The 18,543-nt window shown below is 40.8% G+C and overlaps 2 protein-coding genes across 2 annotated transcripts in view; one reads left to right on the top strand and one right to left on the bottom strand.

Moving 5' to 3' along the window:
* tmem259 (transmembrane protein 259) overlaps positions 1 to 18,543 on the bottom strand; it is an 85,687-nt gene that overhangs the window by 33,438 nt on the left and 33,706 nt on the right. The window contains exon 3 of the mRNA XM_062451016.1: positions 9,412 to 9,538. Within this exon, the coding sequence (XP_062307000.1) occupies positions 9,412 to 9,538 (127 nt within the window). The remainder of the gene's footprint in view (positions 1 to 9,411; positions 9,539 to 18,543) is intronic.
* LOC134011411 (uncharacterized) lies at positions 2,626 to 4,116 on the top strand. Its single transcript, XM_062451028.1, has 2 exons — positions 2,626 to 2,803; positions 3,001 to 4,116. Exon 2 carries the CDS (start codon positions 3,256 to 3,258, stop codon positions 4,069 to 4,071), a length of 816 nt encoding a protein of 271 aa, XP_062307012.1. The 5' UTR covers positions 2,626 to 2,803; positions 3,001 to 3,255; the 3' UTR covers positions 4,072 to 4,116.

Below are 18,543 nucleotides of genomic sequence, written 5' to 3'. Positions count from 1 at the left end.
ATGCATTGACTCCAAACTTGGTGTATGGATTCATGACCCTGTTATTAAGAGGTCCGAAAAAGGTAGGGTCATTTGAGTTCTAGGGGGCGCTACAATAGGCAATTGTGTTTTGACCAATAACTGTTGATTTGTTTGTCGTATTTAAGTGATTCCTATGTCTCGTGATATCTTAGGAGATCCCGCGTCTGACGCATGTTAACGCATGATACCAGACAAATTGATGAGGCCGCCATTTTGAATGAATGAATTAAACTTTTTTTCCTACTCCTACACAATGTATCCAATATTCACCAGATTTGGCACAGATTATCTTCAGACCACAATCACCTTGACATGTCAAAATAGGACTGAATTACAGCTGTTTAAACTTGGGCCAAATCTGACCACGCGTGCCACAGGAGAAACGGCTTACTTTTTGTATACAGTAACTGTACACAGCAATTCCCAGCGCTGAAAATGGCTCACTGGGATAAGACGGGCTCCTTTGAAGTGCAAGGTCGTAGGTTCGAATCCAGCCAAAGTCTCAAGCATGTCATGATACTGGTTTATCTGTTTAGTGAAGCCAGGTATGCGACAGTAGCTGTCGAGCAGTATAATCATAATGGTCACGATAATGTTTCATTCCCAGGGGATTTATACTCATGAAGAGTCAGATTTATTGTGCTTGTAGATATAGTGATGCTACATCTATCCAGTGCATCGGATTTCTTGCATCATAACTTCTGAACAGATTTGTCATTAATCACAAGATTGGTCTGTTCTGATTCTACGTGGCATACTAAGTCGAAATATATCACATTGTCCCGTGTCCGCCATTTTGGGCGTCGGCCATTTGGAATTTTCATAAAAACAAACTCCTCGTTCGCCGTTGCTCCTATTTTCATGGACATGTAATCAAATCATTTTCAGACCACAATCACCTTGACATGTCAAAATAGGACGGAATTACAGCTTTTTATACTTGGGTCAAATCTGACAACGCTTCCCACGGGAGAAACTGCTTACTTTTTTTATACAGTAACTGAACACAGCATTCCCCTGCAGTGAGAATAGCTCACTGGGATAAGACGGGTTCCTCTGAAGTGCAAGGTCATAGGTTTGAACCCAGCCACAGTCATCAAGCATGTCATGATACTGGTTTATCTGTTTAGTGAAGCCAGGTATGCCACAGTAGCTGTCTAACAGTATAATGGTAATGATAATGTTTCATTCTCAGGGGATCTATACTCAAGAAGAGTCAGATTTATTGTGCTTTGTAGATATGTGTCCTCTAACCTCTAGGGGGGCGATCCCGTGTCTGACACATGTTAACTTGTGATACCAGCCGAATTGATGCCGCCATTTTGAATAAATTAATAAAACGTTTTTGTCCTAATCGTCCTACAAAATTTATCAAATATTCACCAAATTTGGGACAGATTATCTTCAGACCACAATCACCTTGACATGTCAGAATAGGACTGAATTACAGCTGTTTAAACTTGGGCCAAATCGGACAACCGCTTGCCACAGGAAAAACTGCTTATATTTTTACCCAGTAACTGAACTGTGATTTGCAGCACTGAGAATCGCTCACTAGGATAAGTTGATGTCCTGGCAACTGCAACGTCAGAGGTTCGAATCCAGCCAAAGCCGACAAGCTTGTCATGTCTCTGGTTCTCTGTTTAGCGAGACTGTAAGCCACTGCAAAGGAAGCCAGGTACACCGCAGTCGCTAGCTACCTGTAGTCAAGCTACAAGCTATAGTCAATGCAATCCTCACACAAACTATCAAAATGCTTTTAGATTTTCGAAATCGTTTGTCGGGTACAGCCAATCGAAATCGGCAGCAGAGCCGCCAAACAGAAAGTTGTGTTGTATCTCAGCAAATCTTTGATGGATTCACGCCAAACTTGCTGCGTGTACTCGGAACACTCTTCTGAGGATGTCGAAAGTTTCTTCTGGGTCATCTGACCTGCTTGGCCACCCCATTGCTGCTTGCAGCTATATTGTTGCAGTTAAGTTTGTATTATTTTTCCACAGGAAAGCTACTGTATAAGCTCCAAGTTCTCTTGAGAGCCTCTAGAGAGTGGAATGTTGCACATGTGATTCTATTGTTGTGATTTTATTTAAAGATTTATATTTTTATTATTATTTTAATATTTATTATTATTTACACATTTTGTAGTAAGCGAGAGAGCTTCTACACTGGAATGTTGCACGTTCCCTGCAATAGAACGGATGGTTGTCAATTAATGATACTCTCGTCTCATTATTTAAATACTTAAAATACAATACCAATGTTGTTAAGAATAATTAATTTCATAAATAATGCTACACAATAATAATAATAATAATTTCAGGGTACTTGCCGCCGAGTGACACCCTGGCTTTGTTTACATAATTAGGGCCATTGTAGAATTTGGATAAATCAGCCCTGACTTCTGTAATCAGATTCAGAGCGAATAGTGGCTTACTGAGTGTACTTCTTGACTGTAAGTAACCAGAGTTTGTTTCATTCATTTGTGTTGAGCTAAAACTTTGTCTCAAGGACAGAGGGTAAGGGTATAGCAGCTAAATTGGTCAATAGGTAGCGTGCTAGAGGCCGAGTTTCAGGGTACTTGCCGCCGAGTGAGACCCTGGCTTTGTTATATAATTAGGGCCATTGTCAGCTGCGCCGTTAGCATATTTAAGGCGGCTAGCACTGCAGAGGCAGCCTCGTCTGGCAACCTCGGTGCACGAAGACTCGGTCGAACAAAGACAGGGAGTCTACCTGCGGGAGTCCACCGAGGATGGCCGACGAGACGGATCACCTCTTCTGATAAGTATCACCCTATTTGTATTTTAACCTACCTAAAACATATTCATAGCTAGCATGTGTTTCTTCAGCATTCCCGTTCATTACACCACTCGTAGACGTAGATATGTCACAAAGTATATACGGTCCACTTCTAATCTTAGCTACCTCTCCAGTTCTTCTCCACCTGCCCTCTCTCTTTCTATTGGGCTCCGGAACAGCCAGTCTGCTGTGAACAAAGCAGACTTCATCCCGGCGTTTGCATCCCATGCTTCTCTTCACGCCCTTGCGCTGACAGAGACATGGATCCGCCCAGAGAACACTGCAACTCCAGCTGCTCTCTCCGTCAACCACTCGTTCTCTCACTCACCCCGCTCAACCGGGCGAGGTGGTGGGACAGGTTTGCTCCTTTCCCCACATATTAAATACACATCCACCCCACTCTCTGTTACTGCCAAACCATTTGAACACCATTATGTGATGCTAGCTGATCCTATCAAAGCATTTTTAGTTGTCCTCTACCGCCCACCAGGGCCGCTAGCCGACTTTGTGGAGGAGCTGGATATGCTCCTCAGCATCCTCTCGGATGATGGAACACCGCTGATACTCCTTGGGGACTTCAACATCCACCGCGAAGGAACGCAGGCCGTCGACTTCAAGTCTCTTCTGACTTCCTTCGACCTGAAGCTGCTGAACACACTGGTGACCCACAAGGCAGGAAAACAGCTTGACCTCATCCTGACACGTAACTGTATCACTGACTTAACCTCTGTAACCCCACTACACATTTCTGATCACTCCTTCATCCAATTATCTGTCTCTCTCCCTCCAACTCCTCCTACCTCCCCTTCCCTCGTAACTTTCCGCCGCAACCTCCGCTCCCTATCCCCCTCCCATTTCTCCTCCATTGTAACATCTTCCCTCCCTCCCATTGACGAGTTTATGTGCCACCCCACTGACACTGCCACCAACACCCTGTTATCCACACTAACTGCATCACTCGACACTCTCTGTCCCCTGTCAACCAGGCCTGCGCGATCTTCTCCCTCCTGCCCGTGGCTCATGGATGTGATTCGTGAAGAACGGTCCATCCTTCGGGCAGCTAAGAGGAGATGGCGCAAGTCCAAAGACGGTCTGGACCTCGATAAGTATCACTCCCTCCTCAAATCCTTCTCTGCCCGCATAACTGATGCTAAAACCCACTACTTCCTGAACAAAATTAACTCTGCCTCAAACGCTCACAAACTTTTCTCTACCTTCTTAACCCACCTCCCCCACCCTCCCCCTCCACCCTGACAGCAGACAACTTCTCCTCCTTCTTTGAGAAAAAAGTTGCTGACATTAGCAGTCGGTTCCCTGAACCCACCTTTCCTACCCACTCACCCTCTATGACTGACCCAACTAAATGTCTAAACACTTTCTCTCCCCTGTCCGAGGCAGAGATCTCTGACCTCATTCTCTCTCATCGCCCCACCTCCTGTCCCCTTGATCCAGTCCCCTCCCCTCTCTTTCAAACTATCTCTCCCTCCATCATAACTTTTCTTCTCCATGTCCTTAACTCTTCTCTTACTTCCGGCACTTTCCCCTCTGCCTTCAAACAGGCCAGAGTTAGCCCTCTACTCAAAAAACCCTTCAGTAACCCAGCTGTCCTCCAGAACTACAGATCGGTATCACTACTACCCTTCTTTTCTAAAACAATTGAACGCGCTGTATCTAACCAACTGTCAAACTTCCTCTCTCAGAACAACCTGCTTGACCCCAACCAATCGGGCTTCAAAACTGGCCACTCCACAGAAACTGCCCTCCTGTCAGTCACCACTGCCCTCCAGTCAGACGCTCCCATGTTACCCCGCTCCTCATCTCCCTCCACTGGCTTCCCATCACGGCCCGTATCAGATTCAAGACTCTGGTACTGACCTTCCGAGCGGTGAACGGGACTGCACCCGACTACATCAAGTCTCTCCTCCAGCCTTACAGCCCCCCCCCCCCCCCCCCCGCCACCTACGGTCTTCTTCTGACAACCGTCTGGTGGTCCCACCGCTCAAGAGCGCCCGGTCCCAACACAAGCTATTCTCCTGTCTGGCCCCCCAATGGTGGAATCAACTCCCCACCTCCATCAGGGACACTGACTGTCTCCCCACCTTCAAGAAAAGGCTCAAGACGCACTTGTTCCGGGAGTACAACGGCACTTAGGAATGCTTGGCTGGACCTGATGTTAGTTTCCTCCAGGATCACAATGACTCGTATTGAGAGACTTGTTGCTCTTGTTGGTTAGTTGTAACGGTTTCAAATTCTTGTACTCGCTGTGAAATATTTTACTGTTGATTGTTTTTTCAATCATATTTTAACATACCAAGGTGAAATTGTTTGTGGTACTTCAGAATGATATCATCCTGTTTAACTAAACAGATATTCAAATTTAAGACAGGCTAAAAGACTGAGACTGGTTTCGAACCTATGACCTTATCCTTTGCAGGTCACTGTCCCAGCCCATTGAGCTATTCTCAGTTTTGAATATTGTCATGTTCAGTTACTGTGTAAAAAAGTAAGCTGTTTCTCCTGTGGTAAGCGTTGTTAGATTCAGCCAAAGTTGAAACAGCTCTAATTCAATCATAGTTTGACATACCAAGGTGAAATTGTTTATGGTACTTGGATTGGATTGATGTCATCTTAAACCCTATTAGGTTTGAAAAACCATTCAAAATTATATTTGATTTATTGACACAAACATATTGAGGCAATGTGGACATTTACATAAATACATCCCTTTCAGCCATTTTGTATTTGATTCAACTGTCTTAAGTAAAAATTTTAAATACATCAATGATACACATCTGTACAAAATGTCAAGTCAATTTGAATTTTTGTTTAAGAATAGATCGAATTTGAAGGTTTTCCTAAATTATCACTGTACAGGAAAATCCATCATGGCGGACCTTATGGGTCCTTATGGCTTTTTTTTTCCTCATGACAAATGAGGCATATACACCAAGTTTCAGAAGAATGGGGTGGAAATGCCATCACTTTGAAAATCAGACTTTTGGGCGTTGCCTGTGGCAGGGCGGCCCCTATGGTCCGATGTGGCCCATATTTGGTGTGGGGGTGCCCACGTGGATGTAGTATCAATGTGCCGAATTAGAAAATGTGTGACCAATAACATGTTGAGTTATTATGGCGCAAGGAGAAGAAGATTAATATTAATAATAAAACCAACAAAAACAATAGGTTCCCTCCTACCGGGGGAACCCTAATAAACAGTAGTCTGCAAATAAATCTATAGAGCACAACCATACAACAGAACTCCGATAATATCGGAAGAAACAAAGCTCGTAAGAATAAATTAAGCAAAGGCAAGGTTTATTAAATTATTTGAATGTTTGAGTTCAGTGAGTGGTGATTCACCGCAGTATTGAGACACCAAATAACCTCCGCGCGCATCGTTGATGTGCTGCCCATAGCCACCCTGATGTCGGCAGACGATGGGGCAGAGGTCGCTGTCGTAGCTGTTTTGACAAATTCACCTGTTGTGTTGGGTAGTGGTGTCGCTGGTGGAGCATAGAAACTGGCGATGGACAGCTGCGGCTGCTCTCTGTGGCCAACGGCGGCCTTGTGGCTAGCACCGTGCATGTGGGACTTGACAGCGTTGATGCCCATCGAGGCTACGCTAATCTTCTTTTTACAATATGTACAGTAAGCCTCACGGTTGTTTTCAGCGACAGGCTTCAGCCATTGTATAAACTCATGCTTCTCCAACCTGGGCTGCGTTTCCCGATAACGATGGATCGTAGCAACGATCGAGCAAAAAACGAAACCATCGATATTTCCTACGTGCGTTTCCCGAACATGCTCGTAAGAAGTAGGCTAATCTATGTGCTTTCAAGAGCTACGAATTTTCAACAGACACTTTAGCTACGATGGTTTTAGGAACGGCCCGTAAAACTAAAATTCATCGTATCGTATCGGATTCTATGATCAACTTAGGCTTACAACGCTTTCGGGAAACGCAGCCCAGGAGTCCGCAAATGTACATTTCCCCATTTCGGAATATGTTTCGCGACATTTGGGAGGGCGACACATCACCGAACCGCGCATTTTGCAAAATACATGACTTGCTGACCGAGCACGTCGTTGTTTATAATAGTCATGGGGAGGAAAATAAATATATTCATGCATACTTTTTGGAGTCAAACCTTTTGGACAAAGCTTGAACAAAATGTAATACCTCATAAAATCGGGATGAAGACTTTTTAATACCTTTTAAGGGCCTTAATTTTCCCAAAATGGATTTATCAACTTTTAATACTTTATAAAGATTACATAGATTTAAAAGCATCTTTTTTTGCTGCTCATTTACAGCTCAAAATACGAGTGAAGTGTAGAATGAAATAGATGTCTTCTCATTTCCCCTGCAAGAGGCAGCCTCATCGTTATGCACCCTAATCTCTATGACTTAAACGTCCTTTTAAGTTTTTCCCTTCTCGTGATCGTTTCAGGCATTTAGCTTACTCATATTGCATTCATTCATTAATAAATAACCCCCTTTGAAGGTTATTCTACGACGTTACCGGCAGTAGAACATGGAATCGCGATTCAAACAGTACCATCTGCTAAGTGAAAATATGCCCCCAAAAACGTAAATAAGCTTGACATTTATTTAGTGGAAAATCGCTCGCACCGTTAGCTTCACTTTTTGCCACAAAAAAACTATTTCTACTTAAACCGTGCAACAGAACGTAAATAAAAATACAAGCTACTCAATCGCTACCAAGACGAAACTTTTGACACCTTGGTTGTCTATGTAGGCCAAATATTGACTGAGTTTTAGGGGGACAAAAAGAATAATAATAACTAGAGAGGGTACAATTTCTGGGGAAATTGTAGGGTGTGCTTGCTTGCGTCGGTTGCAGAGGGGTCCATTTTTTAATGTCATTTTTACAACCGATATTTCTGTATATTTTATATAAAAATGCATACTTATTATGTATGCTAAAATGACTAAATTTATAAAGATTACATAGTTTTAAAAGAATAGGTTTTGTGCTGCTCATTTACAACTCAAATTACTAAGAGTGAAGTGTAGAATGAAATAGTTGTCTTCTCATTTCCCCTGCAAGAGGGAATGATGATCAGCATAGTTGAATCAAAACGAATAGAGTGCTAAATAGTTTTTTAGCTTAATGTAATATAAACATTACATTGGACTCATATTGTTATACTGAATGTATTTAACAATGAATATTATTATATTTAACTTGACTGTATCAGTTTTGGAAAAATGTGTGCAGAGAATTATTATACTAAGGCCCAATGCCAATGTCCCCCCTTAACCCTAAGCTCTGAACCCTCACACTTACTTTTGACGTCACCTGTTAAGTGAGTAAGTGCAAGAGGCTGCAAGGGCTCAAAATGCTATAAATTGCAATGGGACAGCACTTTGCTGCATTATCTGCAAAATAGTAATGTTTTGGGATAAAATCTGATGAAAACATGGAATTTATCATCAAAGGACAACCTACACACAGTTCTGGCAATATTGACCATCAGTGAGCTTTGTGTTTAAACACACATGTTAACTTTTATTTCTAACTATGTTTACATTTACATGTAGTCATTTAGCAGATGCTCTTATCCAGAGCGACTTACAGTAAGTACAGGGACATTCCCCCGAGGCAAGTAGGGTAAAGTGCCGGGAATCGAACTGGTAACCTTCTGATTAATAGCCCGATTCCCTAACCACTCAGCCATCTGACTCCCGTGTTTACGTCAGGGTTGGTTGCTCATTCCATGCATGCTTGTTCGTTTACCATTGTTTTATGAGGCAGGTTTGCCCCGATTTTTCTCCCGCTTCCGGGCTTCCCTTGGTATCACATCACAACGCTGTGAATTGTGGTCAATTCCCTTTGCTAAAGTCTGCAAAAATGTGGACTAATGAGAAGGGTGCATAAAGGGCTAAAAAATTCTGCGAAAGAGCCCTCGCGCACTTGACGATTTGACTGTGGGACAGCCCAAAGCCCTCACAGACTTAGCGAGAACACGCCTCAAAGTCTGTGAGTCTGGACATTGGGATTGGGCCTAACTGTTCGTAAACTTTGAAACTCTTTTCTGAGGGAAAAAGCTGTTTATCTCTCGCATTGATTCAGAGCGTGTACAGAGAGAGGGGGCTATTCACAGACAAGTCTTTTGTAGTGAGAAAAGGCGAGCGGAGCAAGAAGGGGCTGAGCGGATCAATGCGCTGCGCACAAATCTACAATTACATCTTTTTTTGCCATGTTAACCCTTGTGTTATCTTCGGGTAATTTTGACCCATCTGTCATTGTGACCCACCGTTGTATTGCGACAACTTTACCGCATACAAAAACAAAGTGAAGCATTTTCTTTTAACCGTTGGGCTGTCTCAGACCCCCCACATTGCAAAGGTTAAAAAAAAAAAAAAAAAAAGTTTTTGTATTGGGTAAAATTGGGTAAACACAACAATGGTTCTTTATGAACCTTTGGGTCATGTGACCCGAAGGCAGCACAAGGGTTAAACAGTAAAAAAAATTCGAATAAAAACAATTTGTGGCAGCTTTTTTTATTTTATATGATGGGCCACCACAAATAAATCGATATATAGGAAACACTGTACTGGCTGCATACCTTTCGTGGGCACTTGGCTGAAGGATGGATCCTGGCTCTCATTGAATCCCCCTCCTCCCTGTCCACTGCTGTCACCAACACCACCTTTCAGTGGGGACTTCAGACGTGGCTCAATGTCTAGCTCAAACTGGGGGGAGAAAAAGAGAGAGAGAAATGACGATATGGGAGAATGGAGGGATTTACAAATACGAGAAAGAGCAACTAAAATACAGAAATAGATGTTCAACAAATATTTAGGTAGAGATTCCCCTACAGTGTAAAAGAACTATAAAAGTGGTTCCAGCTGGATTCGATCCAAAAATATACATAGGACATAAAAGTTGTTAAAATAGGAAAGAACTAGAGAGGGTACAATTTCTGGGGAAATTGTAGGGTGTGCTTGCTTGCGTCGGTTGCACAGGGGTCCGTTTTTGAATGACATTTCTAAAACTGATATTTCTGTATATTTTATATAAAAATGCATACTTATTATTTATAAAGATTACATAGATTTAAAAGCATTTTTTTTTTGCTGCTCATTTACAACTGAAAATACGAGTGAAGTGTAGAATGAAATAGATCTTCTAATTTCCCCTGCAAAAGGCATCCTCATCGAATAAATTTGGCAGACCGGTGTAAAAATTGACCTAATCTCTATGACGTAAACGTCCTTTTAAGTTTTTCCCTTCTCGTGATATTTTAAGGCATTTAGCCTACTCATATTGCATTGATTCATGAATAAAGAACCCCCTTTGAAGATTATTCTACGACGTTACCGGCAGTAGAAGATTGAATCGCGATTCAAACAGTACCATCTTCTAACTGAAAATATGCCCCCAAAAACGTAAATAAGCTTGACATTTATTTAGTGGAAAATCGCTTTCATAAAAAGCTCACTGGTAGCGATCATTGTCAGTAACAACGCAAAGTGCGACATAGCCCTGTGTGGAGAAGCTGCCCCGGTAAATTGTACTACTTCAGTACAGTAGACTACTGTACATGACTACATAACCATGAGCACATTTACCTGTATCACACTTAGTGAACTTTCCAAAATTGTCAGCGAATCTAACTCCACAACCTCAGATATTGATCCTATACCCACAACATTCTTTAAGCGAGTGTTTGATAGTGTCTCAGGTCTGGTGCTAGAGATTATAAACACATCCCTTAGAACTGGCGTCTTCCCAGATGCCTTCAAAACAGCTGTTGTAAAGCCCCTATTAAAGAAACCCAAATTGGATAACAGTCTACTTGCAAATTACAGACCAATATCAAACCTTCCATTTATTAGTAAAGTACTGGAAAAGATAGTTTTAGTCCAATTAAATTATTTTCTTGAAGAAAATAACATCCTGGAAGTCTCGGAGTCAGGTTTCAGGAAATATCACAGTACTGAAACTGCTCTCACCAAAATAATTAGCGACCTCAGACTAAACTCTGATGCAAATAAAGTCTCTATCCTTATCCTGTTAGATCTCAGTGCAGCATTTGATACAATTGATCACGCCATCCTAATCAATAGACTGGAAAAGCTTATTGGGTTCACGGATAGTGTATTGAACTGGCTGAAATCATATATCACAGGAAGGAAGTTTTATGTTAGTTTAGGTGACCATAGGTCCAAGAAACATGAGAACTGCTATGGGGTTACTCAAGGAAGCTGCTTAGGTCCATTACTTTTTTCTCTTTATATGTTACCACTCGGCGACATAAACAGAGAACATAACATAGATTTCCATAGCTATGCGGATGACACACAACTATATATATCCACTGAACCCAACGATGCAACGGCCATCAATTCCATTACCAACTGCCTGTTGGCAATAAACAAATGGATGAATGATAACTGTCTTAAATTAAATGAAGACAAAACCGAAGTCCTACTATGTGGCCCCAAATCCAAAAGAGAGATGCTTATTAAGAATCTTGGAGGCTTAACCCCCTGTCTTAAACCAGAGGTGACAAGTCTCGGTGTAATCCTGGACTCAGATTTTAATTTCAACTCTCACATTAATAAAGTGACCAAAACAGCTTTCTTTCACCTGAGGAATATAGCAAAGGTACGACCATTCATAAACCAAAATGATGCAGAGAAGTTAATTCATGCTTTTATATCCAGCCGGCTGGACTACTGTAACGCACTTTTCACTGGTCTTCCCAAGAAAACCACTGAAAGACTACAGCTCATTCAAAATTCTGCAGCTAGATTATTAACCAAAACTAAAAGGAGAGAACACATTAGTCCTGTCCTAGCTACTTTACACTGGCTCCCTGTTACCTTCAGAATTGACTTTAAGGTCCTTTTCCTCACATACAAAGCTCTACACGGACAAGGACCTAGCTACATTGCTAACTCCTTTATAAACTACACACCAGCTAGAACACTGCGATCATCAAATGCAGGCCTATTAGAGGTCACCAGAAGCAGTCATAAGAAGATTGGTGATTCGGCCTTTGTCAATTACGCCCCAAAACTATGGAACAAATTACCCATAAATATTAGGGAAGCAAACACTCTAGACATTTTTAAAAGACAGCTTAAAACCTACCTTTTTACCGAAGCATTTAAGTAATTTTATCTCAAAAGGGTTTTCCTACTTTTTAAAGTTGTTTTCTCTCTTGAACAGAGATCTTATTGGGATTTTTATTTTTGTTTGAATTGTTTATCACTTGTATTATTGTTTTTATTGATTTTATTGATTTTATGTAAAACACCTTGAGCTACAATTATTGTATGAAATGTGCTATATAAATAAAGACTTACTTACTTACTGCTGTGTTCGTCTTGGTAGCGATTGCGTTGGTTGAATTGGATTTAACGTTCCGTTGTACGGTTTAGGCTGAAATTAATTATTTTCATGAACAGATTGACAAAGTTTAGGCTGTGGCAATGAAGTTAAGGTAGCAGTTAGATAGACTTTTGATTTAAGGGGAGTGCCGAACATGTTCTGTCGCCGTTTGACTTCCTACAGCTGTGTAGATGTGTTTGTAGTGTCTCGCGTAGGCTACAGCGTTGCAGTGAGCAACACTGGTTTGAAACCACAGGTAATGATAATTTCACCCACAAATCGTTTACTTGTAATGTAATGTCATAATAAATCTGACTGATCCTTAGGGGGGCGAAAATAAACAATAATAAATACTAGAAACGGCTGTTCCTGCGAAACAGCAGTGAGAATGCTGAAAACCTGAATGGGGATAGCTGACCATGCTAAAAAAGCTGAAAATAGTGAAAATTTGGTAGAAAGTTATAAGCTGAAGCTTCAAAGCAACCGAAAGGTATTTTTGAAAGGGGCTGGAGCAGCATTCCAACAATGATTTGAAAGGATTTACCATTACTTTTAAAGGGAGAATAATTTGCACAAAAACCTTAATATTTTAAAAAGTATAAAAGTGAGAAAATACCCGCAAGCTGAAATGAATTTCAAAAATGTGTGAGTCACACAAAAGAGGCAGTGTGGAAGCTGAACTGCATCATCTTAACAACGCTAAGAGCTAAAATAGCCTACAATGCGGGAGAAGCTGAAAGCTGAACTGTTAAACAGAAGAAGAAGTAGGCTAGCTAGTCGTAACAAGAATATTATCGTTTTAACAGATGAAATTATAGTTGGGATAGTATTAGCAGTAGCAGATGTAGCCTATGCGTTTACTCGGCTTTCTTAGTAGGATTCAATGTGTTGATGGAATGAAACATACAGCAGTAGAGCCGATACAGGAAGACACGGCGACACTTTGTTGCAGAAGGATGATGGTGCAAGTTTTGTCCGTGGAGCATACAACGATTAATAAAAAAGAATCATGTAGACGTGTTTATTGAGTAATCGCATAACTAATTACACATGTAAACGGAGTAATCGTATTATTGGCATAAACCGACAATTGCTAGTAATCGGGTTTCTCATGGTCAAGTAAACGTACCAATCACCTGTGTGAGAGACTGAGTGGTGCGTGTCTGTCGTTACGGTGATGGTGCAGCTATGATTGCTAACGCGCTGAGGGCAGAGAATAAGAGAAATGTAGCTAGAATCCACACCTCAAACAAGATAACCTAGACGCAAAACTGTTCGTCCAATCCAAAATCTAAGGATATTTTCCGAGACCCAAGACTCTGCCGAAACCAGAGATATTCTTTATATGTCTGTGCAGTCAGAAATACGACTCTACCTGCAGTTTCAAAAACGTGTTCCTTCTGCTTTACTGGTGCGTGTTTGTTTGGTTGCCACGGCGATGGAGCAGCTGTGATCGCTAACGAGCTGGGCAGAGAGAATATCTAATGGAGCTAGAATCCACACCTCAAACAAGTTGACCTAGACGCAAAACTATACGTCCAATCCAAAAAGTAAGGATATTTTCCGAGACCCAAGACTCTGCCGAAACCAGAGATGTCCTTTATATTTCTGTGCGGTCAGAAATACGACTCTACCGGCAGTTTCAAAATCTTGTTCTTTTTGCTTTCTCTGACGATTTTGTCACCAGATTTGCATTGGTCTCTATGGGGCGAGAGTTGGACTTTGTCTCGCTTTCGTGGGGCTCTGAACAAATGTGTACGTCTGTTGGATTCAACAGACAACTGTCTACGACCAGCACAAAATTAGCTATCTATTGATCCAAAAACGAAGCATTAAGAGCGAAAATTGTGGCAATGCTGGCAAACTAGAAATATTTTTTCAACGACATCCGAAGCTGCCCTCCACTCTAAGCGTTTCAGTCTGCACTCTAGGGTTTCACGTAAACACCCATGTAAATCTCAGAAACGTTAGAAAAGTTAAATAGAACAGCTGAATTGTTTAAAAATAGTTTAGGGTTTTGTCAACATTTTAAAGTTTAAATGGTGGCTCTAGCTGAAAGATTGAGGAAGAAGAAGGATTTGGAAGTTGAAGAAGTTTAAAGAAGTTTGAGAGGATTTGAAAGAAAACTCCATTGGAAACCCATGTTAAAAATATTATGAATATTGATTTATATTAATTCAAGCATAAGAGGTACAAAGCTGAAAAGTCATAGCAGGAATGGCCTGAAACTGCTGAAGCAGCATTCCAACAATAAAGAGAAACAGGAAAACAATAGTGAGAATGCTTAACAGCATTCTCACAATAATAATAATAACTAGAAAGGCATTTCCTGCTGAAAATGCGTTGGAATGCTGAAAGATGAAATTATTTTTCTTAAATTGCAGAAAATACAGAAATGAGAAAATACCCGCAAGCTGAAATGAATGTCAAAAATGTGTGAGTCACACAAAAGAGGCAGTGTGGTGTGGAAGAAATTGGGATTTCCTGTGTGCTTACATTATTCACTAATCAATAGAACTAGTCATTGGATACTAGTTAGTACGTTCTCATGTAAGCTTGCTATTAATAAGAGTATATTGTGTCTATGTGTCAGGGTTAATAGATGTTCGGGGTCAGGAGAAAGTACTGGCTAAACGTTCCTTGTCATGACTACAAGGAGAGCTCCAACTATGAACTCTCTAGTCTGAGTTGTCATGTGTTGGGAGCAGTGAATCTCTTTCTCTGAGACTGTTGAAACATCATTACTGCCTGACTGTCACAATCTATGTTTACATTCTTGTGCCCTATAAAAGATGGTCCTCCGGCTTTCGGAGCGGAGAGAGACCTGGTTGAGACCTAAGCTTGGTGTTGTGTTGTCATTTATGGTCAGAAGACTGGTTTTCTCTCCCAATCTGCAGATTGATAAATACTTATTAAAATCCAGAACTCAACTGTACTTAGTCACTCCGTTTATGAAGAGACGGACAAAACACTTTCTTCATCAGTGGAAACTGAACTGCATCATCTAACAACGCTAAGAGCTGAAATACAATGCAAGAGAAGCTGAAAGATGAACTGTTAAACAGAAGAAGAAGTAGGCCTAGGCTAGCTATTCATAAAAAGAATATTATAGTCTTAACAGCTGAAATTATAGTTGGTATAGTAATAGCTGTGACTCCCTCCCAAGCACAGTCAGACATGTTGTTGGTTTCCAAATGGTTTCCTTTACGGGTTTTTAATGAAGTCTTCTTCTCCACATCAAACCGTGAAAACTATGTAATACACGGTATCAAAAAACACTAGAAAAGGCTGTTCCTGCGAAACAGCAGTGAGAATGCCGAAAACCTGAATGGGGATAGTTGACCATGCTAAAAAAGCTGAAAATAGTGAAAATTTAGTAGGAAGTTATAAGCTGAAGCTTCAAAGCGCCCGAAAGGTATTTTTGAAAGGGGCAGGAGCTGGACGAAGGCATAAAACTACAGAAAAGAGAAGAACAATGCAAAAAGAGAAATAATTCAGAAGAATTTGAAAATTTAGTAGAAAGTCATTTGCTCAGGTTTCAAATTGGTCTGAAATGTATTTTAGAGAGGACCTGGAGCTAACTGATTAAAATGCTGCTGCAAAAAAAGTTGAACTATTGTGGGTAGTAAATAAGATCATGCTACATCTAACCAGCGGATCATCTTGAAAGTGTGTCAAAGTGGTATTTTTACAGACTGTATTAACACCGTAGGCGTGAATAATGCATGCATAGTGATTGTCGTCCATCTGTAGCCGAAGCTAAGCTAGAGAGAGGATGCAATGGGAGACTTTCTACAGTAAGCCATATCTACTGCTTCAAATTGAAAACGGAGACCATCTTTTGATTAAAGACAAGTTCCTTAACCCTTGTGCTGCCTTTGGGTCACATGACCCAAAGGTTTATAACGAACCACCGTTGTGTTTACCCAATTTTACCCAATACAAAAACAAATAACAATTATTTTCTTTTAACCATTGCAATGTGGGGGTCTGAGACAGCCCGACAGTTAAAAGAAAATGCTTCACTTTGTTTTTGTAGGAGGTAAATTTGTCGCAATACGACGGTGGGTCACAATGACTGATGGGTCAGAATGACCCGAAGATAACACAAGGGTTAACTTCTGTTGTCAATATCGCCAATAAAAAGTAAATACTCTTCAGTTACGAAGCATTTGTTTGTAGCTAGGTAACGAATATCATGTCTGGAAAAACGTAGCTAGCTATGTGACCTGGTTTCGCCGTATGATGACAGTCGTAGTGTCACTAGAATGGCCATAACAAAATATCATATTTCAAATCTGTCTGCTGTTCTACATTGCCCACACAATTCAACTCTAACATGGCCTGTATCTTGTATCGACAGTGCTCGAAAATTAGCTTGTCTAATGTATGGTGGACTGAGAACATATTTGTTAGTCAAAGCAGAGCGAGCGGATGTCGTGGGAGAATTCCTACTGTGTTAGATTTACTGCTTCAAATTGAAAACGGAGAAGATATTTAGAGTAAAGACAATTTACTTAACATCTGTGTTCAATATCGTCAATTAAAAGTAAAAACTTTAATAATAAATCCTACAACGAAAATGTATTTGTGAGGAATGTTTATTTTAACGATTGAAAACAGATACGTCATAGACCACTGTAGTATGTGTTGCCCGGGCAACACAGGCTAATGTCATGATGCTAATATTTCAGTGAAATAGTAGACTACTGTTTCCGAAAGTAGATGTACTTCCTTAATAATATCAGCTTATATTGTACATTACACATCCCAATTGTGTGTCATATCACAAAGTAAAATTAGTAAATAGTTATCACCCTGGCCTCTTTGCTTGTGGCGTTTCTGCAGCTGCCTTGCAGTAAAGCAGTTAGCTTAGCTATCTCCCAGAAGTTAACGAGCTGCTAAACTAATGTTCTGCTAGCCTTTTCATGTTCCTGTTAAATTTGCCTGAAAACGCCTAAACAGCATACCCAAAGTAAATTGGAAGCTGTTCTTGAACCATTTGGAGTACATGCATGTAAATGATCTCTTTTGAAAGCTGACACTCTGAAGTTATGTCCCCTGTTGTCAGGACCCCTGTCAGTCCTTCTAGTGTTGAGTAATAGAAGCTTGAACACAAGGAAAGTGAAAATTTCTATTTCCGCCTAGATTTTGTTTTGAAAACAGAGGCCTGAAGAGGCCTAGAGGTGGTAGGTATTATCTGGAAGACTAAATTGGACCACAGGTTGAAGCCTTACCCAATTCAAATCAAAAGTCAAACATAATACCACAATATATTCATATTTGACACATGTTTTTATAAGAGTACATCCAGGAATTTTCTAAAAGGGTCTTTTGGAGACTCCAAAATGACCCTTTGTAACCAAGGTCAAGGTCAAATAAAAAGGTATTATTTTTCATAATTGTTATCTCTGGCCCATCTCTGGTACTTAGAAATATCATATATAATAGCTAAATCCCTAATTAGTAATACTGAAACACAAAAACTGAAGCATGAACACATTGGAGTGCTTTATCTGATTCCAAGGATTGGCGCACAAAGAACACTGATTCTGTCAACCATATTGCGCAATCGACTGTTATTTTGAAGGCTCCACAGACGCATACAAATGAGGTATTGGCATTTTCAGCTAGCTGTCAGCTACAAGGCTAACGAGCTAATTTCAGAGCCAGTCGAAGCCAGTTCGAGAAATTTGTTTAGAACGAGTGTGGGGGGGGGGGGCGGGGGGGGGCAGGACGCACAGACCTAGTTGGCTTTAGAGGGCTGTCAACGGGGCATGGAAGCTCCTATTGGGTCGAACAAGGTGTCAATCAAAAGGGGAGGGTTCAACGGACATTTTGAGACCTTCATTTTGTAAATACTCCGTTGATAAATCGGAGAAAATAACACTTTTATGTGAACAAGTTGTTTCTTCCGTCGGCTAACTTGCATAATGAAACAAAGGATAATGGCTATTCATGAACGTAAAACATTGTATTTGGACGAATTACTTTACATGGTTAGATACTTTGAACCCTTGGGACTTACGCAGATCAAGTTTTGATGGCATGATTTGCACACCTGGACCTATTTGAACAACTTAGGGTGAGTACAACTTTTTTCTTTGGCATTGTTGAAGGAATGTTCACCGGAAAAAGACGTTGACTTTGCTTGCTATTGCGACTTGATCTTGAATTGGTTTATTTCAATGGAAGCACAAGAATCGTAGCTTTCCAACGATGTATAACATGTGTAGCGTCTAAAAAATATATTTTTTAGAATTTAGTGCGTCGTAACTGAGGAAGGGGGAGGCAGCATTTTTGTCTCGCGGGCGAAACAGGAGCGTAAACAGGCTAGAGGTAGTCAAGCGAGTTTTCG

The sequence above is a fragment of the Osmerus eperlanus genome, chromosome 24 (assembly GCF_963692335.1).
Source record: "Osmerus eperlanus chromosome 24, fOsmEpe2.1, whole genome shotgun sequence".
NCBI lineage: Eukaryota > Metazoa > Chordata > Actinopteri > Osmeriformes > Osmeridae > Osmerus > Osmerus eperlanus.
This window is presented reverse-complemented; position numbering and strand designations above follow the sequence as displayed.

Excerpts from the sequence above, each read along its gene's own strand:
- LOC134011411 (XM_062451028.1), top strand. The coding sequence starts at position 3,256 with ATGCTAGCTGATCCTATCAAAGCATTTTTAGTTGTCCTCTACCGCCCA.